Source organism: Heteronotia binoei, chromosome 21 (assembly GCF_032191835.1).
Source record: "Heteronotia binoei isolate CCM8104 ecotype False Entrance Well chromosome 21, APGP_CSIRO_Hbin_v1, whole genome shotgun sequence".
Lineage (NCBI taxonomy): Eukaryota > Metazoa > Chordata > Lepidosauria > Squamata > Gekkonidae > Heteronotia > Heteronotia binoei.
Genome location: NC_083243.1, coordinates 165,711,354 through 165,732,656, shown reverse-complemented (window position 1 = coordinate 165,732,656; position 21,303 = coordinate 165,711,354). Strand labels below are relative to the sequence as shown.

Below are 21,303 nucleotides of genomic sequence, written 5' to 3'. Positions count from 1 at the left end.
TCCCTTCCCTTCCCACCCAGCCCTGATCGCAGCAGCTTCTCCTTGCCCTTTCCCTTCCCTTCCCACCCAGCCCCATCGCAGCAGCTTCTCCTCACCCCTTCCCTTCCCACCCAGCCCCATTGCAGCAGCGTCTCCTCGCCCCTTCGCTTCCCACCCAGCCCCGATCACAGCAGCTTCTCCTCACCCTTTCCCTTCCCCTCCCACCCAGCCCCAATCGCAGCAGCTTCTCCTTGCCCCTTTCCTTCCCTTCCCACCCAGCCCCATCGCAGCAGCATCTCCTCGCCCCTTCGCTTCCCACCCAGCCCCGATCGCAGCAGCTTCTCCAGCTAGATCTTGGGCAGGACCTGCAAACATGTACAGTTTTAAAATGTGTGTGTGCCTTTAAATTGGAGCAGGAAGTACTTCATGGGGAAGGGTTAGCAACAGCAGACCTCGTCAGAGTGCAGTCCCTGCGTTTGTTTTGCTTTCGTTTGGGATGAGTTAGTGTGTGTGTAAAAGAGCAGCGTAGCCCCTGTACTTTCCAGACCTGGTTGTGGAGGCACCAGAGATTCCTGCTTTGTTCTACTGCTTCAGACAAACACAGCTGCTCACTTGCACCAGAGACAGTTAAGCGTGTGTGAATGAGAAAGAGAAAACGGGGGGAGGGGAGGGAACTCTATTATTCCCTGTGGAGACTTATTCTCATAGGAAATAATAGAAAATTGATCTGTGGGTATCTGAGGCTCTGGGGGGGGGGCTGTTTTTTGAGGTTGAGGCACCAGATTTGCAGCATAGCATCCAGTACCTCTCCCCAAAATACCCCCGAAGTTTCAAAAAGATTGGACCAGGCGGTCCAATTCTATGAGCCCCAAAAGAAGGTGCCCCTATCCTTCATTATTTCCTATGGAGGGAAGGGATTTAAAAGATCTGTGGTCCCTTTAAATGTGATTGCCAGAACTCCCTGGAAGTTCAATTATGCTTGTCACACCCTTGCTCCTGGCTCCGCCCCAATGTCTCCTGGCTCCACCCCCAAAGTCCCCAAATATTTCTTGAATTGGACTTGGCAACCTTTGTGGCAGACCCTTAAAAGCACATGAGATACTTGATAGGGAACTCAAAATGACATTCCATTGAAGGAAGGGTCAACAGTCTGGCAAACCAACCTTGTCCTGAATTCATCCATAGACTTAGAAGGCAGGCTTAAGCCTTTATGTACTTTGCCCTTATGCAAGAATGCTGAGGGCCTTGGAATGTTCTGCGCTTTCACCTCCTTCCTGGAATACACATTTGGGGTAAAAAGCTAAGGTAAACATCTGTTTCCTTACCCTGCATACTTCTAGTAAATGATTGTGTAAAGACAAGTGTATAAAATAAAACGGCCACTGTAAAATAGAGAGACCACTGTCAGACGAGACAGACACAGACTGGTGCGAGATCCTCAACCCTGAGTTGTGTGACATTCCTACATTCCATCATTGCAGGGCTTAAACAATTGGTTTCCCTTTGGAAAGGTAAGGGCTTGACTCATAAAGCAAATAAGTACTCTCTCTTGATTAAATATAGCTAGAAAGATAGACTCACATGAGCAAGGGGAATAGTAAAGAAGAAGGGTTTCCATCTTTCAGGCATGCTCCACCTCCTCTAATGCATCACCTCCACTGATCTGTTCCAATCTCTTTCCTGATTTCTTTAAGGAAAGAGGCAGAGAGAAGGATGGCAGAGTCAGGCTGCACTTTTCCTTTGTGTTCACCCTTTTGAATATCGCTTGCTAAGTATTGTTCAAATCCTCCCCTGGCCAGCAGCTTGTAGGGGGAATGCATGCACCACCAGCAGCCCTACCGATCTCGCAGTGGCAGGGGCAGCCAGTTTAACCCAGATGTGACATTTGTTGTTGCATGGAGCAGCAAAATAGCTTTTGGACTATTATCCTGGTTCCAATCCTTGAGTCTGCTTGAGGATCAACCACAATAAGATGTGATGAATGTGCATTTAAAAATACACACAAACCCATATAGAGACTGGTGTGTGTATGCATGCATGTGTACATGCACGTAATTGGCAATGTCCTGGGTGCTATTCAATAGTTGCCCTGGACAGTCATACAAAACCATATATACTTAAATCAAAGGGGTATTAAATATGCTTCAGAGAGAGGATTTGCAATATTTGCAGGAAGGGCAGAACCTTGAAAAACTAGTGTGATTCTAACAGTCATATCCTGTCCCTAAAGTACGGAGCAGGTCACAGTATTTGGAATTTTAAGTTCTGAATGATAAATGACATTCTGCTTGAACCTATGTTGTGTCATCTTTGACCTTCAGGCATATTTTATGAATATACTTGCGCATATTCATTATATATCACAAGTATATGGGAGGGATGGCAGCATGGGATAGCCTGATCTCATCAGATCTCAGAAGCTAAGCAGGGACAATATTTGGAAGGAAGATCTCCAAGGAAGGTTTTGCGGAGGAAGGCAATGGCAAACAGCCTTTGCTTCTCACTTGTCTGGAAAGGATCTTGTTGAGGTCGCCATGTCAGCTGTGCTTTGACAGCACTTTACACTTTGTGTGTGTGTGTGTGTGTGTGTGTGTGATATCTGTATTGTTCTTCATTTGTCCTTTGAGTTTAAGATCATCCAATCAAAACCTGCACCAACGATTATTGTTCATTTATTCATGCTCTGCTGCAATTATTAATCTGCATTGTATCCATTCCACAGCACTTCAAGCGGGCTTTCCCCATCCAAGTAATGGTATCTGGACTTGTAGTATTCTTGCTTATATTAGTATTCACCTTTTCTGCTCATCTCACCTATGCAGGTAAGCAGCACACTGCATTATTGAACATATGAAGCTACCTTATACTGAATCAGACCTTTGGTCCATCAAAGTCAGTATTGTCTTCTCAGAACTGGCAGCGGCTCTCTATTACTTCAGCTGAAGTCTTTGATACCATGATTGGAGGAGGAAGAACATTATCCCTGAATTCTGCTGCACAAGGAGATGGGCTAGTAAAAAAAAGCTGCCTGTTGTGGCCAAGAAGCAGAAGATGCAGTAGGAAGCAACCCTAGAGGAGTGGCAGAGTTATGTTCTTATAGCCACTGATGGGGCAGTTCTGTTCTCCATTATATATTGGAGGTTCCAGGATGAAATAATTTAAGAGCAGGCTTGATTGCTCTCCTGCACCCCTGGGTTTTTTCCAACTTCCTACCATCCAGGAACTCTTTCCATGCACTGCCCCCAAACCCTCAGTTCTTCTGCCATGGAACATTACAGAGGGTTCTGAGGAACATTCTAGGGCACACTCCACATCCAAGCCTGACACTGAGCGTCCTGGAGGGGCCTCATCACACCCTGTAGGAAATGAAGATGAAGCTAGACAAGATGCTGGATGATCCATGACTAGATCTTCTCAGCTATTTGAAAATATGAAATACAGTGTGTGACTCTCTGCAGCACTGGCTTGTAGCACCACTGGAGCCACTCAGCTTGACTTGCTCCAGAGCCATTTTCATTTTCCAGTCTACTCCTGACAGATAACCTTTTTGCACATCTTTTTTATTTTTTTGCTTCCAAGGCTATTAACTGTTGTGGGGTTTATGTGCGTCAGATCTGATGACATGGTGAAGGGTTATGACTAAACGCCTCACCCTCCTGCTCCTTGCGTAGCCCAGATCTGAACTGGAGTCAAACACAACTACCCTTTACTGTTAAAAAAAAAAAAGCACTGGGAAGAATCAGTGAAAGATCATCCAGCTTCTTGTTGACATTGAATACGCTAAACACTCCCTGTCCAGTGAGTGATCAGATCCAAGGAACTGAAATGGAGATCAGCTTTCAGTAAAGCTTATCTACTGTTATTGAAGCTTGCTTATTTCTTACATTATCTTGGATGGCCTTAATAAAGGTATTGCATGGCTTTTATGTTTGGCTTGTGCTGTGACTGATGTTATCACTGAGGAAGCCCTGATAGGCTTCCAAGGAAACCCTGTGTTTTCTGGAACAGAACTTGAAAACCACATACCTAGGTTGTGCCCAAGATTGTGTTGGTCTCTGGCAACAGCAGGGAACATCAACAGATGCCAGAATGATGTGTTAATTTTTTCCCAAAGCCCACTGTCTTGTACTTTCTTCAGATGCTTATGTCAGTAAATCTTTGTTTAGATGGCTGATAACCCTGCAATCAGGACATGGATCCCTGTATTTCTTTTCTTTCTGCTATTTTTTTTTTATTTTTTGCTCAGCCCCAGAACATGAGAACCTTGAAAGTTCATTGGTGAAGCAGGCCGTGGAACGGGCAAAGCAGCTAGTCTCTTTGGCTTACTACCGCTCTAGAAACAGGTACCAGCCTCCTGAGGCGGAAGCAACTGTGACCTAATTCTTTTTCTATTCCTCACCCATGCCCCTATCCAGGACTTTTTTGCTAGAAAAAGTCCAGCAGTAACTCATTTGCATATTAGGCCACACCCCCTGACATCACCATTGTTTCACATAGGGCTTTTTTGTAGAAAAAGCCCAGCAGGAATTCATTTACATATTAGACCACACACCCCTGACACCAAGCCAGCTGGAACTGCATTCCTGTGCGTCCCTGCTCAGAAGAAGCCCTACCCCTGTCTAAGAATACCAGAGGAGTAGCTGTGTTGGTGTGATACAGCACAATTGAACAGCAGCCCCTTAAAATTTATTCCAGTGAGTCAGAGCTTGGCTTCATTTCCTTCCAATGCAAAGGGAGCTCTAACTGATGAAAGCTGATGCTGGAATACACTTTGTTAGTCTTGATGGGGCCCCTGGACTTCCATACCCTTGTTTTGTCATACCGCCTGCTCACCCATTCACTCCATTGACCTATGTCCCCAGCCTTGGCAGAGTTTTCAGCCCCCTCTGTTCAACCTTTGATTCTATAATCACAGAGGGAAAGCAGCGCTGGCCAAAGGATCACTGAGTGCCAGTGACCTGCTGAGCCTGTTTAAGCACCCAGAGGCAGAGACCAATGTGGCAGTACAGGCAGCCGAGTTGATGGACACAGCAGTGGAGCTCATTCGGCAGCTTGTTTACATGCAGGAGAAGCGGAACAGCAATATAACAGGTGTGTGCTCCATTCTTTTCCTGACAATGCCCCAAGCACCTACTCATGACCCTCTGGAGTAGCTCCTTTCTTCTTTTTCTTCTGCAAGGGATCCTGGGAGGCCACAATCTCTCCAGCTTGGCAAAAGTGACTGGCTGTGCTGCCCAGCTCAGGCCCATCAAGTGCCCAGATTCCTGTTTGGCTGATAAATACAGATCCATAGATGGAACCTGCAACAACAGGTAAATCTACACGTTAGACTTGGAACTGGCACAACCCTCCCCCCCCCCCCCACTGGCCAAATTATTACCATGGAGAAAAACTCATCTTTGTTGAACAGCGCCACCTTTGCAGCCAGTCTAGTAGATACACAGAGAAGTCACTGAGGCATAGAGGCTGCTTTACACACACTGATCTCCACAAGAGGTTATGATATGCCAGAGCACTTTATATCGTTTGAAAAGAGAGTAATGAAGAGTCATACTTTATTTTATCAACGTACAAACTGGTAAGAGGAGCAAGCCAGCCACTATCAATACTCATGAGACAGCAGGAGCCTCCCAAAAGCAAATTTAGCCACCTTGGAGTCCCTGTCACTCCCTCATATTTGTAACTTTTCCTCACAGTGGATAAAACTAGCTGGGGTAAGGGGGCATGCTTTGCAGTAGTGAAACTGTGTGAAGTGGAAACGATGAGAAGTCCCTTTTCCGCTGCATCAGTCTTCTGATTCAAGCCACATTCTACACTCTACTTGTCTGTAATCAAACTCCCCCCAAAGGAATCCACATGGAATTCCACCTGTGAGAAGGTATCTAACATGACAGATTCTTCCTGCCTTTTCCCTTGAACTGTTTGTACCAACAGTGGATGAGAGAATAAATATGCTCAGAGTTCAGACTGCAAGTGGAGATTGCATGGCTGTGAGGTTTCCTGTGAAGAGGGGCGGGAGAATCTCTGCGCATACCAAGGCTAACATATTAGAGAAAAGGCTTGGCCTGGGCAAGAATTTTCCTTCTTGGCATTTCATATTTTCTGTGAATTGAGGGTGGGAGAGGTACATTCATTCATGTGATCCTCCAGCTATACTTAGACAGTTAGGTTGCCAACTCTGGTTTGCAAGACCCTTAAAGATTTGGGGGCAGGAACTAAGAGGGCAGAGTTTGGGGAGAGGAGGAGAGGGAGCGCAGCAGGGATGTGATGCTGCAGAGTCCACTCATTGAAACTGTCATTTTGTCCAGAGTAAACTATCTCTGTAGTCTGGAGATCAGTTGCAATTCCCAGAGAATTCCAGTTTCCAGTTGGAGATTGGCAATCCTACTTCCCAGTGGTACAGCCGAGCAATGGTTTTACAACATCTTCATCTACTTATGCAAATTGCATTGCCGTCTTCCCATTTTCTGTGATCTGGTCAATGAGCTTATCCTCTCCCCTTTCCCTTGCAGGAAGAACCCTCTTTGGGGAGCAGCAAACACAGCCTATGCCCGCTGGCTCCCTGCAGACTATGAAGATGGGTTCTCTGCACCAAAAGGGTGGAATAAATCAAAGGTCTATAAGGGCTTCCCATTGCCTTTGGTATGTGGCCATGGATTCTTCTGTGAATGGTGCTGATGGGTTTACATTAAAAGGAAACACTTTTTAAATGAATGAAACCTCACTTTCCCTTATATAAGAACATAAGAGAAGCCATGTTGGATCAGGCCAATGGCCCATCCAGTCCAACACTCTGTGTCACACAGTGGCAAAAAAATTTATACATACACACACACTGTGGCTAATAGCCACGGATGGACCCCTGCTCCATATTTTTATCTAAACCCCTCTTGAAGGTGGCTATGCTTGTGGCTGCCACCACCTCCTGTGGCAGTGAATTCCGCATGTTAATCACCCTTTGGGTGAAGAAGTACTTCCTTTTATCCGTTTTAACCTGTCTGCTCAGCAATTTCATCGAATGCCCACGAGTTCTTGTATTGTGAGAAAGGGAGAAAAGTACTTCTTTCTCTACTTTCTCCATCCCATGCATTATCTTGTAAACCTCTATCATGTCACCCCGCAGTTGACGTTTCTCCAAGCTAAAGAATCCCAAGCGTTTCAACCTTTCTTCATAGGGAAAGTGCTCCAGCCCTTTAATCATTCTAGTTGCCCTTCTCTGGACTTTCTCCAATGCTATAATATCCTTTTTGAGGTGCGGCGACCAGAACTGCACACATTACTCCAAATGAGACCACACCATCGAATTATACAGGGGAATTATGATACTGGCTGATTTGTTTTCAGTTCCCTTCCTAATAATTCCCAGCATGAATAATTCCCTTACCTCTGATATCTCTGGTTTTTTTAAAGGTGCGCCAGGTATCCCATGAAATCTTGCATACTCAGAATGAGAACATCTCTCTGGACAGTTCCTATACACACATGCTGGTGGAATGGGGCCAGTGGATTGATCATGACATGGATCTCACACCCCAGAGTGCCAGCGTAGTCTCTTTTGTGGATGGAATAGATTGTTCCCAAGCTTGCATTAACCAGAATCCATGCTTCCCTATCCAGGTAACAAAAAAAAGAAATATGAGGCCAAAGAATGGAATCTTCCATATTCAGCCTGTTTTATAGCAAGCATCTCTTTGCACTGGTAGGTAACAGGCCACTCACCACTGTGCTTCCCTTGTTCTAGATCCCTGCAGGTGACTTGCGTCTGGGTGAGGGGGCGATGGAGTGCCTGCCTTTTATCCGCTCCTCTCCAGCTTGTGGCAGTGGTGAATCCAGCTTCCTTGTGGGACGGCTGCAGCCTCGAGAGCAACTGAACAGCCTTACTTCTTTTGTAGATGGCAGCATGATATATGGCAGCACAGCCTCGCTAGCTAGCAGACTCCGCAATCTCTCCCAGGAGCTGGGTCTGCTAGCTGTCAACCAGGAGTTCTCTGATGGCGGCCTTCCTCTTCTGCCTTTCGCTGAGAGGAAATTCCCAAACCCTTGTGCCTTGACACGAAACTCCTGTCTTGCCAATGTGTCTGACATCCCCTGCTTCATAGCAGGTAAGCAAGAGGTACCTCTGTTGTTGTTTTTGACATATCCACCTACTGGCTACTCCTTACAGGGTGGCCAGATGAAAGAGAAACAGGCCTCTTGGTCCTTCCATGGTTGTGGAGAAGAATGGGATTTGAGCAGGTCCAGTTTTCTCCAGCCTACTTGACAAGCTGCGCCTGCCAAAATTACCTCCTCAACACAATCGTGAAAACTGCAGGCATCTTCTCTTTTGCACCTGCATCTTAGGCTATACAAAATATAACTGTTTGTGCCAAGCAGCACTAAGGCATGGCATTTTACAGATGAATCTGTAGTGACTGTGCCTAAAATGGTTATAGGAAGTTTGTATTATTGATGCTGTAATAAGTACAGCAGCACCAACTGGTGGCCAGAACTGCTCCCTAGAATGGATCCTGCTTTGTCCACAGTGGAGCCCTGCTGGAGGATCTTCAACAGTGGATGTTAGGAAAACACTGTTTCAGTCCTGCTTAAAGTTACCAGTGGCCATGCAGTGCCCCCCCCCCCCCCAATTTGCTGTTAGGATTGCCAAGTCTGACTCAAGAAATATCTGGGGACTTTGGGGGTGGAGCCAGGAGACTTTGGGCGTGGAACCAGGAGCAAGAGTGGGACAAGCATGATTGAACTCCAAAGGGAGTTTTGGCCATCACATTGAAAGGGACCACACTCCTTTTAAAAGCCTTCCCTCCATTTGGAATAATGAAGGATAGGGGCACCTTCTTTTGGGGCTCATGTAATTGGAAACCCAGTCCAATCTTTTTGAAACTTGGGCAGTATTTTGAGGAGAGTCACCATATGCTATGCTGAAAATTTGGTGCCTCTACCTCAAAAAACAATCACCCCCCTACAAGCCCCAGATACCCACGGATCAATTTTCCATTATACCCTATGGCAGGGTTTCCCAAACTTTTCTTTCCCGTGGCTTGGATATTTTTACACTTCTCCATTGTGGCCCACTAAAAATTGGGGGTGGAGCCAGGAGACTTCAGGGGTGGAGCCGGGAGACAGGAATTATGTCATTTCCTGTGTTGTCAAGGACCAAGTGATGTCACTTCTGGGGCACACTGAACCAAAACTCCACTTTTTCCTGTGATGTCACTTCCAAGGCACTCCCCCAAACCTGCCTCTTCTTCTGAAGTACATTTATTTTCAGAAAAATCTCTCTGAAACCCATACTGAACCAAAATGGGGGGGAGAAAGTAGGTGGTCCTCACTTTCCACCCCCACACCTGCATGCACCTATCTGCGTGTGTGTTCTTCTCCAGCTTGCAAGCACTCCTAATGCCCATGTTCAATTACCTGCACCACGTACACACCGCTTCCTCAACAGCACTGGCCAGTGTATGCAGTTGGGAGTGCTGTTGCTATTGCCAACAGGAATGCCAGCACTGTGTACCACCCACACTGGACCCTGGCAGCTACCTCAAAATATGCTGACACATTTAGCAGGCCCTTCCTTCAGTTGCTACTAATGAGCCCTGCCTCAAGCTACAACCAAGCTTGCTTGGTTTCAAGAAAATCTTTCAGCAGCTATTTTTCATACTTTTGTTTGGTTGAAACACTGGGAAATTGCTGTGAAAGGTAGCAGAGAATTGTACTGCAAATAATGAATTAATTTCAAGTTATATGAAGTTCATACAAGCTTTTCTGCAGTTATCCCAAAAAGGATATTTATGAGGGCATTGCAGCTTTTTACTGGCTGTGTTTCCCATGCCTTTAAACATAACCTGTTGTGCAGATACTTAGCCAGTGAACTTCTTTCATCCTTTTTAATATCTATGGGAGGAACTTAATTTTGGTGTCAGACAGCTGTTAAAAGCAGGACCAGTAAAATGGTGCCAAGTTCATAGTACCATTATTTCCAGTGCTGTTGAGATATACCACAGTAATCTCCAATAATCTCTTTCTGTGCCACACCTCTCACTCTCACTCTTACCCACTCACACAGAAATCTCATAGAAGGCCAGCTGGTTATAACTTGGGGTGCCAACTTTTCATTGGCAGAGCTCCTATGTCTGCAACAACAGTATGATGAACAGAAAAGTTTCATCCAATAAAAATGGAAGGAAAGAAAGAAATAGAAAAAGAAAGAAAGAATGGAAAAGAATGAAATGGAAGGAAAGGGAGAAAAAGATATGGAAAGAAAGAACATAAACATAAGAGGAGCCATATTAGGTCAGCCCAGTGGAGTATCCAGTCCAAAATTCCCTCATACAATGCCCAAAAAGCACCAGAATGTCCACCAGTGGGGCCAGGGCACTATAAGCCCTCCCACTGTTGCTTCCCCCCCTCCCAGCACCAAGAATACAAAAAGAGCATCACTTGCAGGGAAAGAAAGAAAGGAAGGAAGGAAGGAAGGAAGGAAGGAAGGAAGGAAGGAAGGAAGGAAGGAAGGAAGGAAGGAAGGAAGGAAGGAAGGAAGGAAGGAAGGAAGGAAGGAAGGAAGGAAGGAAGGAAGGAAGAGCAAAGGGGGAAAAGCCTTCCTCACCCTCAGATGACCCCAGCCAGCAACAATTCTGCCCAGGGGTCATTTCGTAAAAAAAAATAGCTACTGGAATGCCCACTCCCTGCCCCTTCTGGCTGAAACACACACACACACACACACCATTTTTTGCCTCCCAGGCCTCCCAAGGAAATCTCCCCAAAAGAACATACTGTAAGGCCCATGAAAGCCCATACATTGAAGAACACTTCATGGGTCTAAAGTGCCAGTGGATGCCAGCTTTTCTCTCAAACACTGGAAGCGGGGGAGAAGGAAGGAGAGGCAGCCCAGCTACTCTCTGCACAACACAGAGATGGGGCGGGGCTAGCTTTGGCTTTTCTTGGGACCCAGTAGTAAGGCTTCCGTGGCCCGGTACCAGGTCACGACCCTGCAAATGAGAAACACTGCCCTATGGGAATCGGTCTCCATAGGGAATGCTGGAGTGCCCAGCAGACATCCCTCCCCCTCCCACACTTTCTGATGACTCTGAAACAAGGGGGAGGGCCTCCAAACCAAGGGATCCCCTGCCCCCGCCTCGGGATTGCCAGCCCTATTTGCTGTGTACATTGAAATAAAGTCTCTTTGTTTTCAGGAGATTCACGGTCCAATGAGCATTTAGGAATACAAGTTCTACACACAGCATTTCTGCGAGAGAGCAACAGAATCGCTGCCACTCTCCACCAGCTCAACCCTCAATGGAGTGGGGAGATTCTGTACCAGGAAACAAGAAAAATCATTGGTGCATACCTCCAGGTCAGAGCCTCAAGCATCTTTACAACACCAGTGGCCTTTCACAGAGGGCTGTACACGATGCTAAAGAGCTGATCCCCAATGTGGTACATGTGAGTGCCTTGAGTGTCCAGTGTGCTTCTACATGCCATTTTGTGGTGGTGCCGCCTTGTGTTCTGAAATTTTCTAAAGCGCTTACAGGCTCAACAAGGTTGTGGACCCTGCTGTTAAAGGTATGTCAGTTGTCTAAACAGAGTTGCCAATAGGCTTGGAGAAAAAATGTCCTGTCTCTTTAATAGAGACTTAATATGTGGAAATGGACAGTTGAACCTTTTAATGGCTTGGAGTTAAACAACAGTGACTGATATAACATTCCACTAAGCCTCTATTAAAGCAACAGGATTTTTTTTTTTCCTTCCAGGCAGTTGGCAGCCCTACACACCAAATGACAGCAATTCGTTTAGATCCCCACATCCATGTCTACTCATTTAGTAAATTCTAACACTACTATTTATTTATTACATGTGTATTCTGTCTTTCCATTCGTGTGTTCTAAGAGGCCAATAAAAATCAAAGCTGAATTGGTACCAAATAGCCACTGGTGTGTTGGTACTTCTCTCAGCTTCTGGCAGGTACTGATGTCAAATGGTTGTATAGGGCTGGCAAACAGAGAACTCTCCTGGAGCTAGGGTTGCCATGTTCCAGGCAGGGCCTGGAAATCTCCAGGAATTGCAACAGCTCTCCAGATTACAGAGATCAGTTCCTCTGCAGGTAATAGTTGCTTTGGGAAGCAGACACTGTTCCATTATACCCCACCCTCTGCAGACTCTACTCCAAATCTCCAGGAATTTTCCAACCTGGAGCTGGTATCCCTACCTGGAACTGTCCCTGGCCACTGATGTTCTTTCTGCCACCTTATGATGCGATGAAGGAATGGGGAAACACTCAACGCTGTGATGTCAGGAGGACAAGAGTAAGTTCAACTGATGCATGGGAAGGAAGAGCTAAACAGGCCACTGGTGTTTTGAGAAGCAGTGTTACATACTTCATGTGAGTAAGGCTACCAACTCCAGCTTGGGAAATTCCTACAGATTACATAGCAATGCCTGGGAAGGGTGTAGTTTGGGGAGAGAAGGGTATGTAATGCCGTAGAGTCTGTCCTCAAAAGCTGCAATTGCCTTGAGTGGAATGGATTTCTGTAGTCTGTAGATCAGGTGTAATTTTGGCAGAACTCCAGACCCCATCTGGAGGCTGGCAACACTAGGTGTGACATTTAAGAACATAAGAATATAAGAGAAGCCATGTTGGATCAGGCTAATGGCCCAACCAGTCCAACACTCTGTGTCACACAGTGGCCAAAAAACCCAGGTGCCATCAAGAGGTCCATCAGTGGGACCAGGACACTAGAAGCCCTCCCACTGCCCCTCCCAAGCACCAAGAATACAGAGCAGGCCCCTAGCTACGAGGGGGCCTGTGGGGACACAGTCTCCTGACTTCTGGGTGAGGCCCCAACCAGTCCCCAGGGCCTCTGCCATAGCTCCGGGGGCTGCCACTGGCCCCATGAGCAATTTGGCCGGCCAGGGGCAGAAGCAGTTTAGTTTGGTCTTACTAAAAAAGAGAGTCAGGGCTTGCATTGTCCTCTCACTGCCCTGCCTTGGTACACAGAGCCTGTTGTTATCAGATAAGAGCTGGTAACACTGGAAACATTCACTCATGTTAACACACACAGGTATGTTTGTATAAAAGCCACTCTAATCTCAAGAGGCCTCTTGTGAAGATATGCAAGAACCACAAGCTAATGCCAGGATCAAAGTGCATCTGGCTAGGAAGTAGAAATGCTTGCAAAGAACTGAGCTCTCGCCTGGGACCAAAATTATCCTTTCTATAACCCTTTCTTAATGTGAGGGATAACAGAAATATTACCAACAATTTTTCCTATAATGAACACTTCAGTTTTACCAAATATGGCAGGCTCAAATTCAAATGTCACATGATTATCTCACCACATAAAAAAATGGGCATAAACACATTTGTTGTTAGGCACATGCCTCATTTTTCCCTAATTGCAGCAAGAATTCTTACCCACCACTTAAGTATGTAGTTATATGGGTTAACCAGAGTGAATTTTCCATTCACTGGCTGAGATTCTAAACCTGGATTAAACCCTGGTTTAAGATATTGGTTAGCAGGAGGAGTAATTCCAGTTGCTTTGTGTGTCTGCATTTGTGTGTCATGGATAATTGGAATTAGTGTCTAACCACAATTGGTGTGATGAGGAAGACATGAGGTGTGTCCAAGAGCCAGCAATCAGCAGGGTTCATCATGTCCATAACGCATTACATTAAAAGTTTTTGTTTTGTCTTAAAAAATCAGAATCAAGTACTGTATTGTGATGCTGAAGCCTCTGATGCTGACAGGCTGAGCCAGTATGATAGAGCATCTGTTCAAGGACAGGACAAGTACACAGGATTAAAATGTTCAGAATATTTGCAATCCAGTTGGTTTTAGTAAATTACCGTAGTTTGGTTGGGTGAGTTTGGGGAAAGGGAAAGTTGCCAGTCTGTCTGGGTTTAAAGTATCACCCAATCCTTAGAAGAAGAAATCATTTTATGGAACAGGTGAGACCCCAAAAGAGATACATGGAGGTATGGAAACTACAAGGCAGATAGATCAGCATAAGAGAGATTAAAAAAAGATGCAGAATAACTGATATACTGTGAAAAAGAATCCTAGTGGGAGGGTAAATAGAAACAGAAAATTAAGGTGAGGAGGAGGAGATATGGGCAAAAATGGGACAAAAGAGTAACTTAATGAACTTATTGTTCATTTAAGAAATAGAAGTTTTTGAATGCAAAAATATACACCCTTATTTAATGCACAAGTTTCTAACAATTCATAGAAGCTAGGATGCCCACTGTCATGTGGTTTTGAGAGTGTTTTAGGACATTGTATGCGCAGTTGTGGAAACAAGAAAAAATACCAGAGAAATGGGATTGGATTGTGAAAGTTTTATCGTGGAGTGAGATGGATAAACTAACAAGAACTTTGAGAGACTATGATTTGGAAGTGCTTAAAAAGGAGTGGAAGAAATTTAAAAGATATATAGAGTTAGAGTGGAACGTGAAAAGACATTAGACAATTTTTAATATGAATGAGAAGAAAAAGACATTGAACTTTGATGGGTTAGGGATACCTTTATAATTGGACTTAAATATATAACTTCGGGGTAAGTCTAGTAACCGAGGGAGGGGGGATAGAAAACATCATATGGGTTAGAAATAGAAAAGATATAATGAAACATTGTAACCATATGTTATTAATAAATTGTTAAAACAGAGAGTGTTTTAGAAGGCTATGAGCTTTTCACAGAATTTATGCTTTTTTGGAAGTCCCATCTAAAAATCTGGTAGCTCCTACTAGTGAAGAAGGCTGGTTATGGCCCTGCACATAGCAGGCAGTAAACTTTTCCTTATCGCTTGAAAGGATGATGCTGATACAAGCTACCAGTTTATAAACTGTGACATCCATGCTTGGGGTACATCATTACTTGGCAAATGATCATCCTTAATTGCCCAGAGTGGTGAAGCATCTTTTCCTCCCTTTCATACAGTGAAATCTCATCCTCATTTCCTCCTATATTTCTTTATTAAGGCATTGACTGGATTTTAAAAAAAATAAATTTCATAGGACATAAGATCATGTTAAGGCATGTGTTTTCCTCTTTCTGTTTGATCAATGTAGATTATAAACTGGAGGGATTATATCCCAAAGATCCTTGGCCCAGAAGCCACCAAGGCCTACCTGCCTCCATACTCTGGTTACAATGAGTCCGTTGACCCCAGTGTCTCCAATGTCTTTGCCACAGCTGCATTTCGTTTTGCGCACGTCACCATCAATCCTTTCCTTTCCCGTCTGGATGAAAACTATGAGGAGAATCCCCATCACCCCAGCATTTCTCTTCATCAGTCTTTCTTCTCCCCATGGAGGATCATTGAGGAAGGTACAGAAAAAGCACATGGAGGGATATAATTTCCTAGTTAACATCAAAGGATTTGTAGATGGATGCACATACAGCAGTCTACACACACCGAGGCTTGTAGCAACCCACCAAGTAAACCAGTTGTGCTCTAAATGGTTGTGCACCTGAACCATTGGTTACATAGAAACTGTGGCGTAGTGTAACAATTTTTCAAAAGTATGAATTCCAGAAAAGTGGGCTTTTTTTGTCTGTTGCAGCAAGAACAACAAAGAGCTTCTGAAATATCTTAAAAGCTAACCAATTAACCAGGTAGTATCTCCAGGAAGCTGCTCTTGTGTTGGTGATTCTAAGTAGGTGCAGTACAGTGAGCTAAGAAGCCAGTGGGCATATGATTCCCAGCATGTTTGGGGAGGGACGGTGGCTCAGTGGTAGAGCATCTGCTTGGGAAGCAGAAGGTCCCAGGTTCAATCCCTGGCATCTCCAAAAAAGGGTCCAGGCAAATAGGTGTGAAAAACCTCAGCTTGAGACCCTGGAGAGCCGCTGCCAGTCTGAGAAGACAATACTGACCTTGATGGACCAAAGGTCTGATTCAGTATAAGGCAGCTTCATATGTTCATTAAAAATAGCTAAAGAACAATGTGTGCTGAAGGATAAATCCTGAATTACAGCGACACAAGATTCATGACTCTATGGAGAATGCCAAGATACTGTATGTCCCTGTGACGACATTCAGAAATGTGTAGAATGCGTGCTACTTGTGTGAGCCATTAGAATTTGCACAGATTCCATTTACAGGTGTGCTGTGAATTCTGTGAGTGGCTACAGTCAACTATTCATAAGTTACATGTTCTCATAGTGTACACTTCCGCTCAAGGATCTCTCCTGTATTACTCTAGTGTGGTTTCTACATACATTGTAAAGGTGATAGTCAAAAGCTTTAATAATAAAGTATCATCAAGGCATAACTGACTCCTGGCAACTCCTCCTGGGACTTTCAAGGCAAGAGATGAGCAGAGGTGGTTTACTACTGCCTTCCTCTGCATAGCAACAGCCCCAGTCTTCCTTGGTGGCCTTCCATTCACATACTAACCATTGCCAATCCTGCTTAGCTTCCAAGCACTGATCAGCTCAACCTAGTCTGGGCTATTCAGGCTGCTATAGGCTTTCTGAAAAGAGCTCATACTGCAGCCATGCTAATAGTTCTTCCCTGCACCAGTTTGGTGCAGGGAAGAGCCAGTTTGGTGTAGTGGTTAAGTGTGCGGACTCTTATCTGGGAGAACCGGGTTTGATTCCCCACTCCTCCACTTGCACCTGCTGGAATGGCCTTGGGTCAACCATAGCTCTGGCAGAAATTGTCCTTGAAAGGGCAGCTGCTGTGAGAGCCCTCTCCAGCCCCACCCACCTCACAGGGTGTTTGTTGTGGGGGAGGAAGGTAAAGGAGATTGTGAGCCGCTCTGAGACTCTTCGGAGTGGAGGGCAGGATATAAATCCAATATCTTCTTCTTCTTCTTCTTCTTCTTCTTCTTCTTCTTCTTCTTCTTCTTCTTCTTCTTCTTCTTCTTCTTCTTCTTCTTCTTCTTCTTCTTCTTCTTCTTCTTCTTCTTCTTCTTCTTCTTCTCCAAAGCTGTCACACCAAAGATAGCTGATGGCTGAAGGTCAAAGGGGGGACCTCAAATGTAGACTTGTTTTTATGCACATCATGCATTATAATTTTTAATTTATGTTATGGCTAGGGGCCTCAAAAGCTGGAGGTGTCCTAGGCCTCTCTGAACTACTGAGAGGGCCTGATATGCACATGTATTTGATTTAGACTTGGGTATCTATACCAGGATACAAAATGTGTGAACACTGAAAAGTCATCCTTGCCCTACATCACAGAGTTTTGTTATAATGCAGGTCTATGCAGCTTTATTTTAACTGAGTTTGAAGTCCTCAATTTTATTCCCGACCTTAGGAGGGATTGATCCTATCCTGAGAGGAGAGATATTCAGCTGTGCGAAGCTGCAGACACCCACTCAAATGATGCCAGAGGAGTTGACTGAGAAGCTGTTTCATCCCAAGAAGGCCCTGTCCCTTGACCTAGCTGCACTGAACCTGCAAAGAGGCCGGGACCATGGACTGCTAGGTATGTGATACTACTCAGAGGTGCCTGAGAGGGGATGGTATCAATGGCAGTGCGGACACCTCCCCTTAGAACTATAATACAACATTCAGATGTTATCTTCCGGTGCTACCTGCAGGTTACAACTCCTGGAGGAGATTCTGTGGTCTTCCAGAGGCTCACACTTTCTCTGACTTACAGCATATCCTCAACAGCAGCTACTTGGCTCACAAGCTACTCAAGCTGTATGGGACACCTGAGAACATTGATATTTGGATTGGTGCCATAGCAGAACCTCTCCTCCCTAATGCCCGAGTCGGAGAACTTCTTGCTTGCTTGCTGGGAAGGCAGTTCCAGGCCCTACGAGATGGGGACCGGTAAGGCCTAGCACAGCAGCAGTTAGTGACTTCCCTGTGGGCTGTATTCATGTATTTATCACAATTCCGCAGGGCCTGTAAGACATATCTGTTCAGGCAGGCTTTTAATAACTAAATGGAGGTACTTTTAACATCTGCGGGGGAGTACTATCTACCCCACAATATCATCGCAAATTAATTCAAAACAGACAGAATGCCATCGGCACTGTATTTAAACTGTTTTAATATTTTAATCTTTTAATGATGTTTTATTGTTAAGATGTGAATCTGTCATTGAATTGTGATGGTTGTTAGCTGCCCTGAGCCCATTTGAGGAGGGCGGGATACAAGTGCAATAAATAAATAAATAAATGAATAAAAATATTGTTTATCTCTTTGTAATGCAAATACTGGTTATTTTAAAAGGTGCCCCATCACTGCAGAGGACAGCAAAAGTAAATCATTCCTCATGGCTAAAAACTTTTTAAAAGTATACCCAAAAACCCATTAGAGAAACAAACCTACTATTTAAATACCTTATCACTATGTGGTAGAAAGAAACCTGCTAAAGGCTTATGGGCATTTCTGGATGCACACAAGAGGGAAGCAATTTAGTATACACATTGCTTTTCTTTTTATAGCGGAGCCAGCACCAGGAATATTTGATGTCCATAGTTCTAGGAATGCTTCTGAGGAGTTCATTTTAAAAGAAATAAATGGGATAACAACTTTTCAGGCCTTTCCGGGACTTAGTCAGGATTGCTTTTCTAAAGGTTCACAGTTTCAAGATCATTTAATAAGGCTTTTAGCTACTTTCAATTACCACGCACAGTGTTCATAGTCAGGATTGCTCAAGAGGGTTTCCTACCCCCTGTCCTGTCAATGTAGATTTATGTGTGAAGCGGGAATTCCTAAACTGTGTCAGTGTTGAAGGGTAGCAACTAGGGTTGCCAAGTCCAATTTAAGAAATATCTGGGGACTTTGGGGGTGGAGCCAGGAGACTTAGGGGGTGGAGCCAGGAGACATTGGGGGCGGAGCCAGGAGCACAGGTGTGATAAGCAGAATTGAACTCCAAGGGAGTTCTGGCCATCACATTTAAAGGGACCGCAGACCTTTTCAATGCCTTCCTTCCATAGGAAATAATGAAAGATAGGGGCACCTTCTTTTGGGGCTCATAGAATTGGACCCCCTGGTCCAATCGTTTTGAAACTTGGGGGATATTTTGGGGAGAGGCACTAGATGCTGTGCTGAAAATTTGGTGCCTCTACCTTAAAAACAGCCCCCCCCCCCGAGCCCCAGATACCCACGAATCAATTCTCCATTATTTTCTATGGGAATAAATCTCCATAGGGAATAATAGAGTTCCCAGCAGACATTTCCCTCCCCTCCCCCTGCTTTCTGATGACCCTGAAGCAGGGGGAGGGCCTCCAAACCGGGGGATCCCCTGCCCCCACCTGGGGATTGGCAACCCTAGTAGCAACACAGCTAGGGATGATGTTTATTGTGAATAAATTAATGTTGAGTTCAAATGGGCAATTAACATTAACTTCAAAGGATGTGTCTTGTATAGAGCAGCCTTAGTGGGTTAGTGGCCTTGCATGTGGAGCAGTGGGGCAGAACATGCTGGCATGTATTAAACACACTGCTTGTTTCACAGGGAAATAATAGGCATTGTTTTTGCTGTTTATTTTATTCTGCTCCACAGGTGTGCATGGTCCTTCAAAGGGAGTCAAATTCCCAAAATAGTTCGAGTGCAGTTGAGGGAAGGAAGGGGGAGAGAGAATAGAGAAGTAAAGGATGAATGTGAGAATATGCATACCATTCTCTGTGAGAGACTGAAAACAAATCAGCCAATATCATAATGCCCCTATATAACTCTATCGTGCAGCCTCATTTTGAATACTGTTACAGTATTACTGTATAGCAGGGGTGGCCAACATTAACTCTCCAGATGTTTTTTTGCCTACAACTCCCATCAAACCCAGCCAGCATGGCCAATGGCTGGGGCTGATGGGAGTTGTGGGCAAAAAACGTCTGGAGAGCTACCATTGGCCACCCCTGCTGTATAGAATTATGACCACCACACCTCAAAAACGATATTATAGCATTGGGAAAAGTGCAGAAAAGGACAACTAAAATAATTAAAGGGATGGAACACCTTCCCTATGAAGGAAGGTTAAAGAGGTTAGGCAGGGCTTTTTTCTCTCTCGAAAAAGAGGAGCTGGAACTCTCAAGAGAAAAAGGAAGGAGAAACACACTGGTGCCCCTATCGATGAACTTTTAAATGTTTTTTTGAGAATTGCAAGCCATGCCATAAAAAGGATCATGCAGGCCTCATCAGTGCAAACTATGCTTCCCAGTTTCAAAGTGTGGGGAGGTCTCTTGTGGGTATTTGTGGGTGGATGCACTCACACACTTGAAGTCATGGTGACCTCTGGTGACTGACCTCTTCTGGAGGATATTCAGGGAGGTGGCTGAATAAAGCCTGCCCCCTGTTCTCCTGACTGCTGATATTTCAAGGAAGTCTCCCATTCAAGTACTTGCCAGAGTTGACCCTGCTTAGCTTCTGAAATTTGATGAGATTAAGCTTGCCTCAGCTATTCAGGTCAGGGCTTTAAGACTTGTTTTGATTCTGCTTTAGTGTAGCAGTGCTAAGGTGATGGTGCAGAAATCTACCACAAAAGTAACGAATATATTTACTTCATTCATAGCTCTCCTTTCTCACTTAAACTCCCTGAGATAAATAAATTGGCCACATGTAGTGATGAAAGGGTTCTAGCTTTCCAGTATTGCTTATATTTTGCAGATTCTGGTGGGAGAATGAAGAGGTGTTCACTCCTCGCCAAAGAGAAGAGTTGGCAAAGGTAACCTTGTTCCAAATCTTCTGCCAGAATACACACCTCAGCCACCTCCCAGCAGATGTCTTTTCAAGCAGTCATTTTCCAGATGACCTTGTATCCTGCAAAAGCCCCCAAATTTCAGGAGTGGACCTGGCAGCATGGAGAGAAGATCCAACAGGTAGAACCTGGTTTTATGGACAAAGGGTGTCCAGGAGGGGTCCTTACTTCATAGCCCTGTTCTCATCTACAAATTGTAGCAAGCCTTCTCTTCCCACCAGTCTGGTTCCCTTATCTCATTCATCCAGTTGTGGCTATGCTGGGTAAAGTGCAGCACAACTCTCTTGTACTTGTTTTATCTCCACAAGTGCTAGCAGAGTGTAAAGGAGTCAGGGTTGCATTCTCCCAAGTCTTCTTTCCATCAGAAGAAGGCCTCAGATAATGCCTGTGATGTTGCAGGAGCTTCTGGGGCAATCTCCCATTTCTTGGTAAGAAGAGGCTACCAAAGCAGCAACAAAGTCTACGATTCTCTTGAGCCCTTCTTTCTCCACTGTCATCCGACATTTTTCCCACTGGGAAATGGGAGAGGAATCTAGCTAGTTAGGGTGGGCATTCAGTTGGGTCCTGATCCTAGTTAGGGTGGGCATTCTGTTGGGTCCTGATCTTCAGCAAGTGCCTTACCATAGCATTTCCTGAGGAGGACCCCAAAACCAAAATGCCAGTTTATG

General features: G+C 44.9%; 1 protein-coding gene across 1 annotated transcript in view; it reads left to right on the top strand.

The window, feature by feature from the left end:
• Positions 1 to 2,731: 2,731 nt before the first annotated feature.
• The window catches only part of LOC132589676 (eosinophil peroxidase-like), a 32,954-nt gene continuing 14,382 nt past the window's right edge, over positions 2,732 to 21,303 (top strand). Inside the window, exons 1-12 of the mRNA XM_060262409.1 lie at positions 2,732 to 2,801; positions 4,226 to 4,322; positions 4,895 to 5,070; positions 5,159 to 5,291; positions 6,492 to 6,621; positions 7,390 to 7,596; positions 7,721 to 8,081; positions 11,166 to 11,326; positions 15,044 to 15,302; positions 17,236 to 17,406; positions 17,522 to 17,759; positions 20,545 to 20,756. Coding sequence (XP_060118392.1) covers positions 2,732 to 2,801; positions 4,226 to 4,322; positions 4,895 to 5,070; positions 5,159 to 5,291; positions 6,492 to 6,621; positions 7,390 to 7,596; positions 7,721 to 8,081; positions 11,166 to 11,326; positions 15,044 to 15,302; positions 17,236 to 17,406; positions 17,522 to 17,759; positions 20,545 to 20,756 — 2,215 coding nt within the window. The remainder of the gene's footprint in view (positions 2,802 to 4,225; positions 4,323 to 4,894; positions 5,071 to 5,158; positions 5,292 to 6,491; positions 6,622 to 7,389; positions 7,597 to 7,720; positions 8,082 to 11,165; positions 11,327 to 15,043; positions 15,303 to 17,235; positions 17,407 to 17,521; positions 17,760 to 20,544; positions 20,757 to 21,303) is intronic.